Below are 16,155 nucleotides of genomic sequence, written 5' to 3' on the forward strand. Positions count from 1 at the left end.
GGAAAAAGTTTTAGTTTTTCACCCAGACATTTTAAAGAACATTTTTTAGAGCAGTAATCACAATACCGTGAAACCATGATATTTTTATCCAAGGTTATCATACCATCAGAATCCTGCAGCCCTTGCCTAATCAGGGGTCACAACAACTCTTCTCAGGCTAAATTCTTCCATTCAATCAGTCATGGTCAGATGTCCACAAGTAAAAACAAACACTGAAGACCTACTTAACAGTAGAATTTGCAGTGTAAACCTAATTGAAAGCAGACAGTTTTCACGTTTAAAAGCAGTCTGCATAAAAGTGATCTATTAACATGATAGGACTTTACTTGACCATCAGGATCATATCTTAACTAATGCAATGTTCCATTTTATGTGAAAGTATTTTACTCGTGTGTGTGTGTGTGTGTGTGTGTGTGTGTATAAAAAAATAAATAAATAAAATAAAATAAAAAACGCAACACAAGTCTATTCTGTATGTTTGCACAATAATGAATTAAAAGAAGTGCATCATGCAGCATATTTATGTTTATACTTATATTTATTTGAATTAGTATATTTCAAATAGGTTAATTTTTTTATTGTATTTATAAAGTGCTTTGGATTTTAAATACTCCTCTTCAACTAAAAGATAACATAACAAACACTAAAAGAAAAAGATGTAAAACAAAATCTTTCAATTAAAAAAAATGTTTGTGTTTTGCACTTACACTAAGACAATTACATTGCATCGAGACAATTAGTGTCTGCACAGACTTCTGAAGTATATCACTGACCAAAGGGTCACCACATTATACGAGTTGAACAAAGGAGGAAGAGCCATTTACTGTGTATTAGCCAATGCCATGCAGTAAAACGAGAAGCCAACATGACTGAAGTTTATCTGATAAAGTCACAACACACCCTGAGTGCAAGACAACACTCAACCCACTTCCTGTTTCAAAGCGTTTGTGAAACAGGTTTGTTTGAGAGCCTTTGCCACAGACATTTACAAATGCTCAAATCATCAAAAAGAAATGAATCAAAACCACTTTGAATGGAGTCAAGATGATTTGCATCAAGAAGACCACACATTAAAAATAATAATAATAATAATAATTTAAAAAAGAAAAAAAAAAAAACATGTATTCTGGTTTTGGTAATCAAAAGTGCAATAAGATGCCACCGACTAGTAAACCCAAAACAAAGATGCTTTGGTTAGTCACAGTTTAAATGGTGGCAAAAACGGGATTAGAGATGTGCGAGCTTGTCAATGCATGCGCACGAAGCAATGGAGCGGGCCACTATCTTCTCAGCTAGTGCCATCTGTCCTCTTTTGCCTTATTTGTACATAAGATGAAGAAAAAAACAGTCTCTTTCACCACACACATGCAGATAGCACTGCTGCTCAACCGTCTGCACTGTGGCAGGAAGGGGTGATGACACATCTTCCTGTGCTATGCTCTGATGCATTTTACAATGATGAGGTCCAATTCACCCTCCCTGGAGACTCTCAGAACTCAGCTGCCCTGCACACGGAGTCACAACCTTGGTGCTGTATACAGTATATGCAGCCGTAAGACCCTGAAGATCTCCACTTAACATGATCAACTCCTCTGGGTTTCACAATGACACTTTGGGAGAAAAAAGAAGAAGAAAAAACAACAACGTTCTTTCTAAAGTTCAACCTTGTTTTAAAAACACTACCTTGTGGGTAAATGTCATTTACAGGAAATGAAATGAAATCAGGCCATTAGATATAAAGTGATGATTATACAGTAGTTTGAAATCTAACAATGACACAGTGCTTTAAATGTTATACAGGCCCAGTTCAGACTCTAAAATGCATTTTCAAGGCATACATAAGGGTGTTTTTATGGCAACAAACATTCATTTTTTTTTCAGACTAGTCCCTTTATTGATCAGGGGATGCCACCGTGGAATGAACCGCTTACTTATCCAGCACGTTTTATGCAGTGGATGCCCTTTCAGCCGCAACCCATCACTGGGAGCAACAAACGTACAAGAACAGAATAAAAAGTTTCTCCTTTGGATGTCTAAAAGACAAAAAAGTTGGTCATAATGATCCTCATTCACACAGATCAATGACAAGAACTAAAAGCACTGCAATTTTTGTGCCAGGTCAGCAAGGTTATTAAAGTTTAGCATTTTTCAATTAGTTTTTATTTTTCATCCTTTTTTAATTTGCTCTACATTTCAGTTTACTTTTAGTTCGTTTAATTGCAGCTTTTCTTAGTTTTAGTTTAGTTTTTATTATTCTGTGAACACATTTTTTATTTAGTTTTTCTACATTTAGTTTCAATTATAAGAATTCTAGTTTGGCAGAGCTAACAGATTATGGAGTTAGTTTTGTTTCTTTATTGTACAGTCTAACATATTTAGTTTTAGGGAAAGAATATGCGATTAGTAATAAAAAAAAAAAAAATCAAGGAAAAAAAAAAAAAAAAATCAATGATAATAAAAAGTTTTGCATTGCAAAAAATAAACTATGCAGTTACCACAATTTTTATTGCTCACTCATTCCTATACTCTGTTCTGCTGTCATTTATTGCACATCTAGAATATTTGCTTACAAGCTGAAAAATCTTAAACCCATGTATGCTGGAGTTCATTTAGCATCTTTATTATTCAAAATTAGGTACATTGTAATTAAAAAAATAAAAGTTTTTAAATAAAAAAAAAAGTCATTGGCAAAATAAAAAAAATTATATATATATATATATATATATATATATATATATATATATATATATATATATATATATATATATATATATATATATATATAATTACAATGTACCTAATTTTGGTCTAAAACTACACGTTTGTTTGAATACATGTTGCATTGCAAAAAATAAACTATTTCCATTTAATGCAGTTACCACCACATTTTCCAATGTACATTCCTTCATTTTGCTTTACGTTCTAACATTTTCTGCGCATCTAAAATCTTTGCTTACAAGTTGAAAAGTTTTGAAGGCCGCAGCTTAGTCTGCGGTTTCTTCCTACCGGGATGAAAGGCCTTTTTCCATTGGTCAATCTTGATTGAGGTCACGGGTTGGTCACGCCCACTATGTTTTCGCAGGATTGGACGAATGGCCAGTTTTAACATGAAGTGACACAACTGCTGTTTCTCAATTCCATGAACGCTAAAATGGACTTGTGTTCTTGTGGAGACCATTCATGCCAAGTTTCTTCGGAAGAACAAACTCAGGAAACCGTGAGAACATGTCATCTTAAAAATGAGATGCTGCGTTCTTCCTAGTCAAAAGACCTTGTTTGTCCTCTTTCCACAATATTTACCGTGCATAAAGACCTTACAAATATACGTTGCACAATACAAATAATAGCAATTTTAATATGAATTTCAGCAAATAAACACCATTAATGTGTTTATGCCTTCATAAATATTTTCATGGTAGCGTTTACTTTCACCATCTCATTTGGGAAACTCCTAAGACAAATAAGTTATATCTCTGAACTTCAACTATAATCCTATATAAAAATGCTGTGCTTTGCAGCTCCTTTATACAGTCGAAATGACTTTCATGCAGCCTCCATTCCTGCGCACTTGAGTTTTGGAATTTAACTTTGCCAATATTATGATGACAATACATGAGGACGCAAGATTGTTAAAGTACATCTGATGTACAGATGCCACGGAGTGTAGTGACACTTCTGGTGGCATGTCTTTTGTTCAGTGGCATGTGTCATTTGATACTGACAGTGTCGCGGTGCATGTTGCTGCAGTGATATCTCCAGCAGTGACATTGACACCCGCCAGAGCTTATGGCACTGATAAACATGCGTAAAAACAATTGAATCATTACACTGAAGTTAACGCGATTCGTGCATTGTTGCAATTCTTTTATATGCTACACATATGGCTCTAAACAAACATGGAAAAGACAATATGATGTTTTTTGATTGTTTACACAAACTAAAATGATAGTGTTTTCAAAAGCTCATACTTTAAAGCAAGTTTTCATCTGCAAATCTACATCGAATCACTGTATGATTCATTTAAAAATCAGTACAAATCAATTTCACAATGGGAGTCCTACACATTATTAATTCTTTTTCCACCTCACCATGACTTTACATTCTACACTCTACATTATTTCTATTAAGTGACAAGACTTTTGTCTAAGCAAAGTCAGACCTTACTGTTCTGATTAAAAATCAAGGAATGATCATATTTTATTCTGGTAAAATAAGTATAATCTAGAGGTCTTTGCCTTTCATATAAGCCACTTCTGATACCAAGTGATCTACTAGAAGCCAAGTTATTATGTGTTCTTCCTAAAACTTGTATAGGGAATAAAACTATTGTCAGGTAGTGTGCTACGTGACTCTAGTGAATAATATCAACAAAAACTATATATCATCACTACGGTGACATCACATCTGATCAATGACAGAGCAAAGAATTAGAAAATCCATCCCTTCAGATTCAAATGTTCTGACTGCTGTAAAAATATAGCCTGTGTCCATGCGCAAGACAGAATAAGCCAAATACCTACCAAAATTTTAACATGACAGCCCAGCTACCAGATGGACTGGGGCCCTAATGTGACCCGGGTCAGTGTGTGGTTATATCTGAACCCTTGCTCCCTCAGATTCTGTCAAAACAGTATGATTTGCGATGCCCTGCCATTACCAAAGGTCAGTATTTTACTCTCTCCCACAGCCAAACACACAACATCTACTCTCCATTACACTTCCGCTGTATATAGTATTAGACTGCAGACACTCTTTTAATCTCATTAGCCGGACAAAAATCCCATCAGCTGCTCCCCATGGGTCCAGACAGCCTTGGGAATAAGCAGGAGTTCAGTGGACTGAGGAAGAAACAAGCATCTTGTGGCCACCATCAACCTAAACACACCCTGCTTATACCTAGTGATCAGATCGCATCAAATGCTTGAATGCATCTTGTGATCTTGCATTTTTCAGATGTCATCTGGGGCACCCAGGACACACTATATGCGTCACGTAACCACAAAAGGCTCACAGAACATTTTCGGTATGCCTCATCAGCATGCAGTGACATGCATTTTAGACAGCAGGTAATAATAGGTGTAAATGTTTAGGGTGACGAGTGAATAATCACCTTAGCCATATTAAACTAGGGGCTACACAGGAGTTTGACCGGCATCCCTTTGGCCACATTCTGCAAAGCCAATAACTCTTAACAAACAAGAGCAATGAGTCAGATTTAGAAGACAAAACTCTATTGTCAAAATTCCTGGCAACACAGAGAAGACGTTCATGCAGCAACCCTGAGGGAGTCTGGCTTGGATTCATGAATGAAATGTGAAATGTTCGAAAGATGCTGGAGGGCCTATTTTCTGCAGAAGTCAAGTTATGATTGATTACCCTGTAACTAGAAAAACAAAAATGAGCCTTCGGGCAACAACATGTATATTAATTTACCAAATGACACATTAGGGTTAGTCTTCCCCATTTTTTGAAAGATTCAGCTATTTTGTGCATTTGGTCACTGCAATACACTTCTGTAAAAGAAAGCCCTCAAAGCCTCTAGTAGCAAATTACTCGTATTATAGCCAGTGTTGGGGTAACGTGTTGTAAGTGTTACGATTGACCGGGTGGATGGAGGCAAAAAGGTGTCACAGAAGCCGCTGGTGAAAGTGAAGAGTGATTTATTTACACAAAGTGAAAACAAAAATCCAGCAAAACAGGTGAAAGTGACAAAATAACAATAAAGAAAAATAAACTATTCAATATTTACAATGTATATACAGGCTTGTTCAGCTAAATCAAGTAAATGACCTGAACAAAAACTGTTACCACTACTGACAAAAACACCTTCTCCTACAACTACCCACCTCAAGTGAATGTTTGGGGCCATTTTATTGTATTGGCCCCGCCCATGGGTTAAACCATTTCACTGGTAGTGGGTTACCATGTATACAAAAAAAATACATAAAAAGACATTCAACAAGTAAATGCAAGTAAATGAATATGCATACAAAACTCAAAATACAACACAACAAATAACCAATACAAATTTAAATAACAAAACTGTAATTTTTATTTACTGACCAGGGGGTTGTGACCCTGATGATGTTATGGAAAATGGCTGCTCCAAAGTGAAGGTGGGAAAAATCTGTATAAATGGCTTTGTTTGAAAGTTAAACAGGTTTGGTGCTGAGAATAGGAAACTGGTATGTATATGTAAACCCTATATGTTTGGTTAATAAATGAAGTTTGAAAGAAAATGTGTCTGTGGTTATTTCAGTGTTCATATGGGCTATTGTTTGACATAAGTGAAATTTTTACATAAACACAATGCTAATCTGGACAGAAAAAAAAAACATATACACATTACACAAACACACACATGCACAATACAAATAACACAAAGGTCCATGTTTAAAAGTGTGTATTTTATGTATGAGTGCAATGTGATGCGTGTTTGTTAGTCACAGTGTCTTAGTTTCACTGTGACAGTAAGTAATGCATGTTATGAAATAATATTACTTTTCCAAAGTAACAAGTAAACTAACTTAAAAATTAACTAACTTAACTTTAAAAATAAGTAATACAATTTAGAGTTACTTTTACCTTGCTTAATTGGCTTTTAAAAATATATATTGCAGAATAAATATTACCTTAAGTTGAATCACACACTTAATCAAAGAGCGTGCTGTGAGAGCACAGAAAGTCGGCTCGCACTCATCATCATCAGTTCTCAAAGCAGATGAGTCAATGTACTGTTCTAGAAACTGAATAACTCCGAGTATTGGTTTATTTCAAGTCAGAGGAGGTATCCGGTCTGTTAGCACTGAAGGTGCAAACTGTTTCACGACAACTCGGTTCAATTTAATGAACTGGTTCGAACGGTTCACTTAGAAGATCCGGTTAAAAACAAACAATACATTTGCAAAAATCGCCCGTCATCACTACAGACAGTCAGAAACGGAAACAATGGCAGGCCGGAGACTTACATTTTTGCAAAAGATTGTTCTTATTTTGAACTTAAAGAAAAGAAGTGGGTTCATGTTAAGTGTAAATCATGTGCAAGTAAAACTCTGGACAACTGCACGAAACATGACATTGAAAAACAAAAATTGAGTGCAAAGCACACTACATCCACACCCTACCTCCAGCTAATAAACCTGCAAGTTCTAAAAACACCCTTTTGCACCTAAAAACACCTGCAAGTTCTGAAAGAGATCAAACCTCAGCCAGGTAAGGAAATATAACGCAAAAGTAATATAAACACATTACTTTCCATAAAAATTTACATAGTAATGCAATTAGTTAGTTTTTTGGGGAATAACTCAATATTGTAATGCACTACCTTCAAAAGTAACTTTCCCCAACACTTATTATAGCTGTGTGACCGGTTTATACATTCTAAATGAAGCTTAACACAAGTTTGACATATGCAAATGTTTACCACAATTTTGTTTTGCATTATCGTTAAAGTCATTTCCTAGGCATTAATTGCTTGCCTAACCATTATATTGCTTATTTTCATGAGCAAGAGCTGAATGAATTCTTGCTGAGAGCATAAACATGGTCTTAGTTGCATGAACATGCAAAAAATGTGCACGTTTAAGCACTCCGAAAGAATGTACAAGTCTTCGCCAATGCATTGATCCACAGGCAGAGGTTGACACTGGACTCCACAAACGGATGTGAAACTGTAAATGTGTTGAGGCTAAAGAGAAATGCTGAGAAAAAAAAAAAAAAAAAAAAAGATGCCTGTACAGTAGGTTTTAAAGAGAAGGCGTGTGGGCAGGGTTGAAGAGCAACACCATCTAATGTTTCATTTGACTCTAGAGAACTCCTTTGACCAAGAGTGCATGGTGTAAAATTACACCCATTAAAGATAAAAAGGCGCCATTAGAACGCAACTGCTTATATTAATGTTTTCAAAGTAACATCGCAGCAAACAGTGTTGTGTTTAATAGATGTCTAATAGACGTCTAAATGTAGATAGCTTGGCTAGAGCAAGAGCTTGGGCTGTCAGTGAAAATCTAATAGACGTTAAATACACATATACACTTATACACATATACACTTATTTAACAACACACTTTACATGACAATTTGCACATAACAGCTGCATATATAACATTGTATATAGTAATATAGCTCTGCATACACTTGTCTATTTGCATTCACTACTTACTGCCTTTTTATATATTTGTTATCTGTTTCTTGTCCTGTCTCTGTAATTCTGTTGCACTGTAGAAGCTGTCACAAAAACATATGTCTTGTATGTGCAAACTTACCTGGCAATAAAGCTCTTTCTGGTTCTGATTCTGAGAATAGCCCAATACTAGACTAGTCGACAGATTAGAAAGACTTTGTGTAGTCACTCATTTCTGTTTATTTGATGACTAGATTTGGCCTATTCTTAGAGATGTCTAAATAATATAGCCTCGTTTTAGCCAACACAACTATGTTTAGACGTCTATTAGACCTCTATTAAACATCTTTAAAAGACAAAAAACACTTGCTAAGACCTCCTAACTTTTCTGTAGGCTACGCTTTTCAAAGTGCTTTGTGTCTGCACATCAAAATTAGCAGAATGCACTAGTGGATCTTTACTCAGAACAGTATTGTCAGGACACATCCCTTTTTTGAAGCCTTTCAAACATGTTCAGACGGAGTTGGAAACTTGATCTAGGCACTTCGTGGTACTGCACAAAACACAGCCGTCAGCATCTACATAACATGATCTTATCACAAACAGGGAGTGTATGAAATCTATTCGACAAAATTGCCAAGAGACATTGCTCTTTTCATTGGAATTTAACAAACAAGTTAGAGATGGTAAACCTCATCTGATTTGCACTTTCACAGGACAGTTCACACACTCGTTTCAACACCGGAAAGACATTTAAGCGCAAAAAAAAAAGAAACCCTCAAAGAGTTCAAAGTTGCATTCCTGCAAATGTCTGAAGTTTGTTTAACCTAACGGGACTGTTCACCAAAAAAAAAAAAAGACAATTGTGAACATTTACTTGTTCAAAAACCTTGAGTTTCTTTCTTCTATCTAAAACAAAAGATATTTTATATTGTAACCACTGACTCTCACATTAGCTGTTTTTCTTAATACGGAAGTCAATGGTTATAAGTTTTCAGCTTTCTTCTTTTTAAAAAAAAAACTAACTCAACGGTTTGAAACCACTTTATGGTGAGTGAATAAATTAGCATTTTTAGGTCAACTATCCTGTTAATGCGTTCAAGGAGTCGAAAAGCCAAGCACATAGGCCTATCACAAAAACGTATATCTACTTATACGTAGAGATGACCTCAATAATTTTTGCCATTGCGATATATATTTACAAATAACTTTAAAGATGTTTTACAAAAGACATATACATTCTACCTTACCCGCGTCAAAGATTAGTATACTGTATATAATAGGACATTTACCTTTTTAACATTGAATTATACAATTTAAATAACCTTCAGAATAAAAAGTTGCTTAAAGCGTTTTTGGCTTTTTGCATTAATATGCAGTTATATAATTATATATAATCAGTGGCATAAAATGATCTCAAAATGACAGTAATATTGCTTATGACATCAATTTCTATGACAATATATCCCACAACAAAATTCCTTATCGTGACAGGCCTACAAGCACACATACAGTAGTGATATACTTCCCAAAAAAAAAAAAACTACAGTAAAAAAACTAATTATTCTATAAATGTATGCATGAGCTGATACGGATACATCAAGCCAAAAGATGCACCCCTGGCACTCCACAGATAACCACTGAACTGACTGAAGCACTACAACTCATGACTGAGTGGAAAGTTCTATTTAGGCCTATGGAGAAAGCCTAATTTCTTCTCTTTCTCCATATAAGGAGACGGTTTTTACAAGGAAAAAAAGGGTTCCATTATCACACTGCAGAGGCTGTCCCAGAGTCCTTGTTGGCATAATTTCATTAGTATGGATTTCTAAGAATAGTCAAGAGACTAAGAGTAGACCACGGACTAGAACCTCAGTGTGTGACATTCAGCCCAAAAAGAAACATGACTGATGAACCATCTGGAAATGCACTGTACAATTCGATTACTGTATAACTGCATTTGAAGGTAAACTATCCCTATATGCATAATTTTTACAGTGCTCAGCATAATGGAGTACACCCTGTTTTGAAAATGAATATTTGTATTTATTTCTCAGTGAATATAGGAAATGTATTTTGGTGAATTTAAACAAAACAGATTTATTAAACAGATATATTTATTAAAATAATATTTTTGTCACCAAACATATTTAGAAATTGGTAGAAAATACAAATAAATTCAAGCAAAATGTTGCAAAAAATTAAAGTACAACCTACAAAGTTTCAAGTAAATTTTTCAAATTTTTTGCATCTCTTGATTTTTCCTCCTTTATAATTTTGTATTTAATATTTTACTATTACATAATTTTGGGTGTACTACTTTATGGAGCATTATCGAAAGTGATTTTGTTAGATTAGCTCCCATTTTGGCTTCAGTACTGACTAATTTATTGTATATGCACAAATATAATATTATATAGCTTCCTAATTAAAATATGAATTCAAAGATAGATTTGTGAGGGGTGTACTTGTATATGATGAAAAATGTAGCTGGTATTCTGAGCATCTATAGTGGTGTTTCTTCATCCCTGGAACATGTCATAAAGCCTTTTAACGTCCTACAAGTTACAACATTCAGTTGGAACACCTGGAACAACATGCCTCCACGTTCATTTCTGACAACTGGACAGTTGACGCCGCAGGCTGTCATCTCCACACCAGTGATCTGTGTACACAATCTCCAAAGATAAGCTTCATATAAAAACCTGATAGGCTCCACCACCTGTACTTTACTTCTGTGCACAATAGAGATTGACACCTCTAATGGAAGGAGACATCATTAAAAAGTAAGACTTGCTTCTGGAATAAATTGCTCTATGAAAGAGGATACATTCATGTGTACCGGTTACAATCACTCAAGCAAGCACATCATTTGCTAAACAGGCGTTTCCTTGCGGTGCTGAATGCCCAATGGAGCCAATTTGAGAATGTACATATGACTGATCAGACAATACACTGCCAGATGGTGATCAACCACCACAACAAATTACCCCTATCACTAATGACAGCAACAAACAGAAAAGATGAACGCTTAAACTACAGGAATGTCGTTTCAGAATTTCAGCTAATAACTGAAAATGCTAAATGTTTTACAGTGCAATCATTTCAAAATAATAACCATTATCTTTTCTTTGTTAAGCACTTTGAAAACTGAAGTTATTACATGTGCAGTGTATTGAAAGTTTTAATTTTATTGCCATTTCAGCTTCTATGGCTACGTCATGGCAAAAAAATAAATAAATAAATAAAATAAAAATAATAATAATAAATAAATAAAAAAAAAAATCGATAAAATTTACTAAATTTTATAAATACCACTTTTCCATAATTATAATAATATTCTAACAATTAAAAGTCATCAACAGCAATAAATAATAACCAAGGTAAAATATATAAATAATAATAATAATAATGATGATAACATACAAGATAAAAACCACATAAAATCTTAAGAAATTGTTTTTTAAGTTTTCCTTTTGATAACAATTTTACAATTTTAGAAGGATTCAAATTTTAAAATATTTCATAAGCCTCTCCAGATAAAAATTGTTGTCTAATAACATTAAAAATAGGGCATTCCACAATGTTTAACAGTTTGGTTCATGTGCAGTGTATAGGCATGTGCGAGAAGTCTACACAAGCTATTGGTCTGACATGCATAAATAGCATTTTTTGTTGTTTTCACAGATCAGCATGAACATAACTTTAATGTAGGGTCTGGCGAGTCATCAAAAATTAATCAAAATTCACATTCAGAACCTAAAATCGATCTGATTTTCCCAGGTCAACTTATTTCCATTTATGCGTGTGGTGTCATGTGACCATGGTCTGTTAAGGCTAATTTATACTTATGAGTCGAACGCATGGGTATTGGGTATGGTCCAATGACTGTATGGTCTAGCGCAGCCTTCGTGCAGTTGCATACTTTGAGTACATTACACGTGAGCATATTTTTGCACATCAGTGAACTATGAGGGCAAAAAATAAATAAAATAATCATTTGTTAAATTTTAATAGGAGTTAAAATGTTTAATTAATCGAGATAAAAACTTTAGGCCAAATCTCCTAGTCCTACTTTAATATTACATTATTTGTATGTTATCATCAGTAATAAACTGTCAGTGCTTTTTCCATAAACACCCCTAAAGATAAAACATTTAATATTTATGGTTTTGTTTATTTGTAAAAACAAAATAATAATAATAATAATAAATTAATAGATAAGTTTGTTTTGTTCCTTACATTTGATTAATTTAATGTACATTTGTATTTGTTTATTTAGCAGACACTTGTCCAAATTATTGGGGCATTTCACTATTTGATACTCTAGAACAGTGGATCCCAAAGTGGGGCTTGTGGAACAATGACAGGGGGTCGATTGGTGATTTCCAAAAGTCAAATAAATTTAGTAAACTATTAGATAAACCATATTGCAACCATAACCCACAGAAGATAAAAATTGTATTTTTATTAGTAAAAACAACAACATGGAAATAAAAAGCCATCAGCTTTTAAATTATTATTTTTTACATGCAATCAATGTGGGTATGTTAATTAACAACACTGGGTTCATGTCAACAGCTGAATTTTATAGCACCAGGTTAAACTTTGACACCTTACAGGCAATAAAATTAATAAAGGCCACAACTGAACATTGAGAATGATCTCTGATTGGTGGTCTCCAAAATTAAACCTCTAAAATGTTAAGTCTAATGAAGAGACTTGTGCTGAAAACATTGTGTCCACCAGTCTCTTTAGTTAAGCTTAATATTAAACATTAATAAATGACTATAAAAATTATATGGTTGTTAGACTTTCAATTTTTTTTTTGTCAATATGTTCATGTTTATATAGGCCTATTATTGTGTGTGCAACTTTTGTATACTTATAACCACCTCCGAGGAATTTGGGGGTTGCGAGTCACTGGCATTATTATTTTAGGGGTCAAGGGCTGAAAAGTTTAGGAACCCCTGCTCTAGAAGATGAAAATTATACAGAGTGGAAGTGATACTAGTTTTAGTGGTAACATAGTGGTAAAGTTCTCACAGGAATGAACATTGTGTTTTCTCAGTGCGTTGGGAGACTAGAAAGTCTCTGTTACTAAAGTCCACTCAACACTGCTTCAATTCAGGAACATGCAAAACTTTATAATACTTACAGATCTACCATCACAGAAGAAAGTGGTAGTTACTTTCATCATTATTATTATTGATTCAATGAGAACTTACATTCGTTTAACCTTACCTTTTTTAACCTTACCCCTCGTTTTAACCTACAATCTAATCCAGTATAAATGTGTTCCTGTTATCGTGTGTGTACATTCTCATCCAGCAGATGCTGGGCACGAGTTAAACAAACATGTTGCCATGACAACATTAGCCTGAGATTCACTGTTGTACATCAAACATTTACATAAATTTCCACATAAAACCTGTGCTTAGTCCTGCTCTCTCTCTCTCTCTCTCTTCCGTGATACAAAGGAAACGAAAGGCTGCTCTTCAATGAAAACAGTCTACAGTTTATGGTCAATTTAGGGTGAGCAACGAACGACAACGTTTAGTTTAACAGCGTTCAAATGTCAGACACAGACCGCGTGTCACTTTAAATAAACGCGTCTGACAAAAGGATAAATAAATGTGGACTGACAAGAGAAAGGATGCAGAGAGGCTGAGGTATGTCATTTTATGTAACGGTAAGCCAAGCATCATAAAACGAGGCGGTAAAACGGGATGTACGTTCAATTTATGGTTATAAAAATCAAATAAATCCCGTGTGAACTTTACAACTGCATCAGTACACTACAACCAGTCCGCCTTTCTCTGAACTAAACTGGGTCGACGAAAACCAGGTGCCAAAACCTAAAAAGCATCATGCCTCCTCGGTCTAAATTCATCTGGAAATAACAACACTTCTTCAGGAAGACACTTGACAGACCCTGAAGTCCCCACCACACAATGTCTCATAATTAACGTTAGTCTTCATCTTATAAATAAAATCTAACGCTTCCATTTAAATGCACATCTTCAATAATTAAGGCATCCGATTTGATGGTTCCCTGCAATTCCCCACACTTAGCTCTTAATAGCGTCCTAGCTAGCGTACTGCACCTCCTCACCACAATAGACGAAGAGGGGGTCGCTGGGTTCACTGCTGCTGAATCAAAGCGGACAAACTCACCATCTGGGTCTCCTTATCAGCCTGCTCAAGAGAAAGGGGATGAGAGAGATCTGCTGCCGGTTCCGGTCCGCTCACTGTGCACGAGTCGGCTGAAATCTCATTCGTTTCGTCCGCTGGTCCACACGGGGAACTTCTGCAGGCTGAGCTGAATGAAATGTACCAGCACACACTGATCACCCGACAGAGCTCGACGTGTTTTCCCCCCACCTAGCTCTGTTCAACGGACGGTTTTTTTCCTCTCTTCATCACGCCTTTTTTTATTCAGCAGGATGTCACACGCGATTGGACGCTGCTCGTGCCGCTCTCCTCCCACTTCTGAATTTCGGGAAACTGTCTTTGCAAGAAATAGCCATGTTACCTCATGTGTTCATCACTTTATGGTATTTATCACTTCCCCGTATTATCTATATAGTCAACTGTTGGTGACTTAAGTGCTTAAAAGACTATTTAACAGAGCTGGTTTGAGTTTAGCCAGCGTAGCCTAATTTATATTTGACTGACGGTCTCTTCAACGTCATGAATATTTTTCAGGCAAAATTTTTTTTATCAGCATCCCAGTCATGACCTTCCCAACCTGTATTTGTTCCTTCAGAAGATCATGATGTCAAGACGACACACTTTCCACAATCTTCCTGTATAAACATCAGCCATGCATGTGTGTAGTAACCAATTTTGGTATGTTTTTAAGTCCACATTTGTAACAATCATTTTACAGAGAGACAGGCATTTATTATTATTTTTTTTTCTGGCTTAGTCTCTTTATTAATCAGGGGTCGCCACAGAAGAATGAACCACCAACATATCCAGTATGTTTTATGCAGCATATGCCCTTCCAGTTGCAACCCATCACCCACACACTCTCATACACTACGAACAATTTAGCCTACCCAATTCACCTATAGCGCATGTCTTTGGACTGTGGGGGGCAACCGGAGCACCTGGAGGAAACCCACATGAACATAGGAGAACATGCAAACTCCCCACTGAAATGCCAACTGACCCAGCCAAGGCTTGAACCAGTGACCTTCTTGCTGTGAGGCGACAGCACTACCCACTGCACCCTAGAGGGACAGTTCAACCCTCAAAATGCAATTTTACTCACCCTTAGTAAGCTGAAAACATGTAACAGTTGACATGGTAGGAAAAACAAATATTATACAGGGCTGTAACCAAGGGGGATTCGGGTGGTTCAAAAGACCATCTGACAAAGTCCAGAATTTGACCCATATGTGAGCTCATTTGTCCTATTTTTGACAGGATTCAATCATAAATTGTGAAAACCAGTAGATGAAGGTTTTAAGAATAACCAATAAAAGGCTTTAATTTTAAAATCGACAAATTCTGACTGAAGAAATAAGCTGTCCAGTCTGTTTGCCTTTAGACTAGTTTTTAAATGATTATAATTGTTTTTAATTTTAAGTCCCATTTTTTAAGATAGAAAATAAATGTGCATTTAAAAATTTGTATTTTTTCTAGATTTATAAAATTCATCATTAACATAAACTGTACTAACTTATTTTAAATGCATATTTGTAAATGATTTTTAGTTTAAAAAAAAAAAATAAAATAAGCTCTGGCAAAAAGTTTTGTTGCATCAGAAAGTGTGGTAATAAGAACCACCTCACAAATTAGTGCTTAAGTGTGACTAAAATTCAGTTTTTGATCCTCAAACAACTGCAAAAAAGGTCCTCTAAAGGGGAGGAAAAAAAAGGGAAAAAAGCTACAGGCTTGCTCTAGAAGTTATTAGTTAAAAGGTTAAGCTTTAAGAATTGCTCGTTTAAGAAAAGGTGTGAGACAAAAAATGTGAGTAAATAGGGTAGGGGGAGATCCACATTTATGGGTAAATCGCTTTAAAC

General features: G+C 35.2%; 1 protein-coding gene and 2 long non-coding RNA genes across 7 annotated transcripts in view; 2 read left to right on the forward strand and 1 right to left on the reverse strand.

The window, feature by feature from the left end:
- limd2 (LIM domain containing 2) overlaps nt 1-14,533 on the reverse strand; it is a 26,832-nt gene extending 12,299 nt beyond the window's left edge. For 4 of the 5 annotated variants that reach the window (XR_015479878.1, XR_015479877.1, XR_015479876.1 and 1 more), the window contains exon 1: nt 14,300-14,533. Coding sequence is in view for 1 of the 5 variants with exons in the window: in NM_001328061.1 (NP_001314990.1) it covers nt 14,300-14,302 (3 nt within the window). In the remaining 4 variants the exon portion in view is untranslated. 5 annotated transcript variants of the gene reach the window in all.
- Nucleotides 2,977-7,728, forward strand: LOC147845660 (uncharacterized). The gene is made up of 2 exons (XR_015480952.1): nt 2,977-5,585; nt 6,472-7,728. It is a non-coding gene; the product is annotated as an uncharacterized LOC147845660 (long non-coding RNA).
- On the forward strand, nt 13,085-15,877 carry LOC141381220 (uncharacterized). Its single transcript, XR_015480957.1, has 3 exons — nt 13,085-14,679; nt 14,831-14,974; nt 15,054-15,877. It is a non-coding gene; the product is annotated as an uncharacterized LOC141381220 (long non-coding RNA).
- Nucleotides 15,878-16,155: the final 278 nt, after the last annotated feature.

Source organism: Danio rerio, chromosome 3 (genome assembly GCF_052040795.2).
Source record: "Danio rerio strain M-AB ecotype USA chromosome 3, GRCz13ab, whole genome shotgun sequence".
In the NCBI taxonomy this organism is placed as follows: domain Eukaryota; kingdom Metazoa; phylum Chordata; class Actinopteri; order Cypriniformes; family Danionidae; genus Danio; species Danio rerio.